The sequence below is a fragment of the Vicia villosa genome, linkage group LG1 (assembly GCF_029867415.1).
Source record: "Vicia villosa cultivar HV-30 ecotype Madison, WI linkage group LG1, Vvil1.0, whole genome shotgun sequence".
Lineage (NCBI taxonomy): Eukaryota > Viridiplantae > Streptophyta > Magnoliopsida > Fabales > Fabaceae > Vicia > Vicia villosa.
This window is the reverse complement of record NC_081180.1, coordinates 243,076,968-243,081,090: the sequence shown is the minus strand read 5'-3', so window position 1 is coordinate 243,081,090 and position 4,123 is coordinate 243,076,968. Positions and strand designations below refer to the sequence as shown.

Genomic DNA, 4,123 nt, shown 5'->3' with positions numbered 1-4,123 from the left:
TTATATTGAGAAGTCAAGTAGACTATGTTAGACTAAACTTTATTGTTCTATTGCAACCGTTCCTAGAATTCCATAAATTCACCTGAAAAACTTAATGAAATATATTAATGACATTAACAAAATTACGTTTTGTTGGATAAATAATTGATGATAATTTAATTTGGATAATATTTCCATCTTCTCATTACTTGATTATCCATAGCCACTCCTCTCTAATTATTTTACTATAATTGGTGTAACTTGTTTCTTACGTAATTAATTTTTTTTTTTTGGCTTTTAATAACCTTATTTTTCTACAAGAAAAATAACCTTTCCACTCCCTAACAAAATTTGTGTAAAACTTTACTATAAATACATCATTAGAACCTCATAATTTTTCATCAAAAACCATTTTATACTTCTGAAACAAATTGTATAACAAAAATGTGTTCATTTTCTCCATTGTATATTTTAGCTTTGTCCTTTGTTATAGTTCACGTTGCACATGCACAGGACTCACCAACCGATTACGTGAACGCGCACAACGCAGTACGATCTGAGGTTGGTGTGTCCGATATAGTTTGGGACGACACTGTCACTGCTTTTGCTCAAAGTTATGCTAATCAACGTAAGGATTGTCAACTGATTCACTCCGGTGGTGGTGGCCGTTATGGGGAGAATATCGCGATGAGCACCGGTGACTTGAGTGGAACCGATGCAGTGAAATTGTGGGTGGATGAAAAACCTAACTATGATTATAATAGTAACTCATGTGTTGGTGGCGAATGCCTCCATTATACTCAAGTTGTTTGGAGAAACTCAGTTCGTCTCGGATGTGCCAAAGTGAGTTGTGACAATGGAGGAACTTTCATTACATGCAACTATGATCCACCAGGCAACTATGTTGATGAAAGGCCATACTAAGTGTGAGACTTTCATATCATCATCACTTGTTTCAATTCAGATATTGAAGCCATATCATTATCATGAATGTATAAATAAATAATAACCGAAAAAAATATGTACGTGATGAGTTTCTGACTCATTATTTTAAATATCTTGATAGTTCTCAAATATTAAAATTATGTTTATGTATTAACTTGAAAGTTAATTATTACCATCAGTTTAAGAAATTGTGGTAGTATTTTAGATGTGAAATATCTCTTGTATTCTGTCATGCTTTTGCTTTCTCCATCAAGAGATCATGAAATAAATAAATTTATCATTTTGTATGATTGCCAAGAAAACTCTGCAGTTTCACATATTTTGAAGTTTTCATTTGATGCACTTTAAAATTTGTCCTCCTGTTTTAATTAGCTTAGACTTTGCATTCATGTGCGTCCCTCTATTAAATCATGCATACATATATGTCACTAGCTCTATGATCACGAGATCAAGGTTCTATTTTGCAAAAGCTATAGCAGAAATAATTGTTCTGTCAATCAATACAGTGAAGTGAGAATTCAGGTTTCCTGAAGTTTAGATACGGTCAGCACTTTTTTCTCAACCTCTCTTATCAAGGACCATTCCAAACCCTTTCATAGCAAGTGTCCTCGTACTTCAGCGTGCTTTGAATCACAGAACAAATCAAGAGTTTCCACTATTTTGAGACAATTCAGATCAAAAGTTTGTTTTTATGATACGGGTGCAAAAGTTGTAACTTCCTGCTGGAAGGTTGTCTTGGCTTGATTCCCGTGTAGTTGGGACCGTTTCAGTATTCTCTATATCTTTCGTGTTCGACCCGGAGGCCAATTCATCAAGGAAAGTGGTGGAAATTATTTGTTCCTAAAACTCGGATTTACTGTTCAACTGTCTTTCGGATACTCGAAAAATCATAACTTTTGACGAGAATATCATTTTGAAGCGATCTTTATACCAAAAGAACCGTCTTGAGGTCTACTACATTTCAGGTGTTCGGGTCAGGAATTGTTTCTTTTAAAGAAGATGTCCGGATTTTCAATTTACCTTAAAATATACAGTGAAAAAGTGTGTTGAACCGCTGTCTCCTGGACCATAAAAAATTCATAACTTTTGTGCTGTTTATTGTCTCCGGCTGAAATTTTAACAAAAATTATGTCTCGATGTCCCCGATATTTCGTATGTTGAGACCGAAGGCCAATTTTGCACCAGAAATTCCAGAATAATGCAATAGCATTGAGAATTAATGGCCGAAATGAAGTTTCCGGCACTGTACGACAAGATTAAAAAATACATATCTTTCTCAATTTTTATCATATCAGGCCCATTCCGACGGCATTCTTTCATAAATTTTGTCGGCTACGAGTTCTCTTCAGGCCATGAGTTCTGACTTTAATCGGAAGATCGAGTCTCGTCGCTGTAGCGGGGAAAATCTGAGAACGAAGCCATTAGTTGACTTGACTCATTATTTCAGTGAAAGTCGCCACCACACTTTATTGTTTCCAAAGGAAATGAGAAAAGAATGAAGAAAACCCAAAGTTTATTTTTAAAACAAAAAGAGATCTTAGGTACGGGTGTTGAATATACAAGGGGAAGGTTTTAAGCACCCCCCATATCTGTGGTACTCCACATGAACCTTTATGAAAATATGTGTCATGTGTGTGTAAAAGAAAGGTTTGTTTAAATCAAGTTCGGCAAGACATTAAGCCTTGTGCCTACATACCTCCTCGGTGCAATGGAGAAGTCAGAGCTAATGTAGTTCAACTTAAAAGGGAAAGGTTTTTAAAAATGAATAAACACTTTATCGTCGTCGGAGAGAATACCCAGCCATTGATCTTGATCATGAGAACAAATGGATTCTTTGCATCACAAATGAAAGAAGGGATCCAACTCAGATGAAAATCAACGAGTATGCCACTAGCTCTCTCAGGTGGAAAAGACTCCATCATATCAATCAATCTCAAAATCATGGGGTATCACAACTCACTACGACAATTAATGGTGTCTAAACTTTGAAAGAAAGACCACTAAGGGCAAAAGATATTTTTAAAGAAAAGGGTTTAAAAGAGATTCCAAACATAAGAAGATTTTTAAAAAATGGAGAAGATTTTGAAAATCTAAGAAAGGGCCAAGAGATGAAGGGACTACCAACACTTAACCAAAGCATTACCACTTTACATTAAGCACATTAAAATTTTAATAAAAATTGGACAGAGTAACGGCTGTTTTCGGGTAAAATCCTTATCACGACGCCTTTGAATTAACCACCACGGGCTTTCGAGGAAATACCTGCACACACAAACAGACAACAATCCAATGCCAGACAGAATAACATATAGAATAATAGCAGAATCACATGGTCCAGAGGTACTAAGTCCAACAAGTCTATGTCTCCAAAATGCTCGGGATAGTAATCAATAGTCCGTAGGAGCCTTATGTTTTTTTAGATTTTAAGTAGATTATTACTTTTTTAGCACAAAAAAAAGAGTATGGTCCAAATGAACAAAAAGAAAGTAACGGAAGCATAAACATGATGAATGATAAAATAAAGCATAAAGCAAGAAAAATATAATAAAGTGTGGAAATTAAAGTTAATTATTAGATGTTAAAGATGACCATCTTGAAACTTGTCAAGTATATCATCAAAATGTTAGTAAGAAATATCGATGGTGAGTGAAGGATGTTCTCGGATTTAAAGTTAACGGAAGTTTATCAGAAGTTTGATAAAATCATAGCGACTACACGACAAACTTCCATAAGTCTTAAATCAACCGCATACAATTATTGTAACGCCCGGAAATTTATCTATTCGCTTAATTTAGACGTTTGTGATGTTTATTGAATTTTTGCGTTTTAAGCGATTTAGTCGGTAGTAGTTCGGGATAGCGGATCGACATTTAATCACAAATTTTAATATTTTTAGTATTAGAAATATTAATAAGCTAATATGTAGCGTTTTGGGAATTTTCTGAGTATTTGAGATTAGACCGTAAATATGAGTTATTGGGTATTAACCCGATATATTAACTAATCAAATATTATTTTTTTTATGGAATAATAGTGGAATATTATTAGAAGTAGTAATTTGACTTATTTATTTTAAGTTAAGGAGAATATTGGGCCTATTTTATTTTAATTGAGGAATAGAGATGTGGTGTTAGTATGTTAAGCCCAAATATGAAATTAAATGGAAAATAGGTTTTGTTAAGTGTCAAAAACCAGAAGA

At 34.1% G+C, this 4,123-nt stretch overlaps 1 protein-coding gene across 1 annotated transcript; it reads left to right on the top strand.

Annotated features, from left to right (window-relative positions):
- Positions 1 to 396: 396 nt before the first annotated feature.
- LOC131624736 (pathogenesis-related protein 1-like) lies at positions 397 to 1,226 on the top strand. Its single transcript, XM_058895659.1, has one exon. It carries the CDS (start codon positions 424 to 426, stop codon positions 901 to 903), a length of 480 nt encoding a protein of 159 aa, XP_058751642.1. The 5' UTR covers positions 397 to 423; the 3' UTR covers positions 904 to 1,226.
- The last annotated feature ends 2,897 nt before the right edge of the window (positions 1,227 to 4,123 follow it).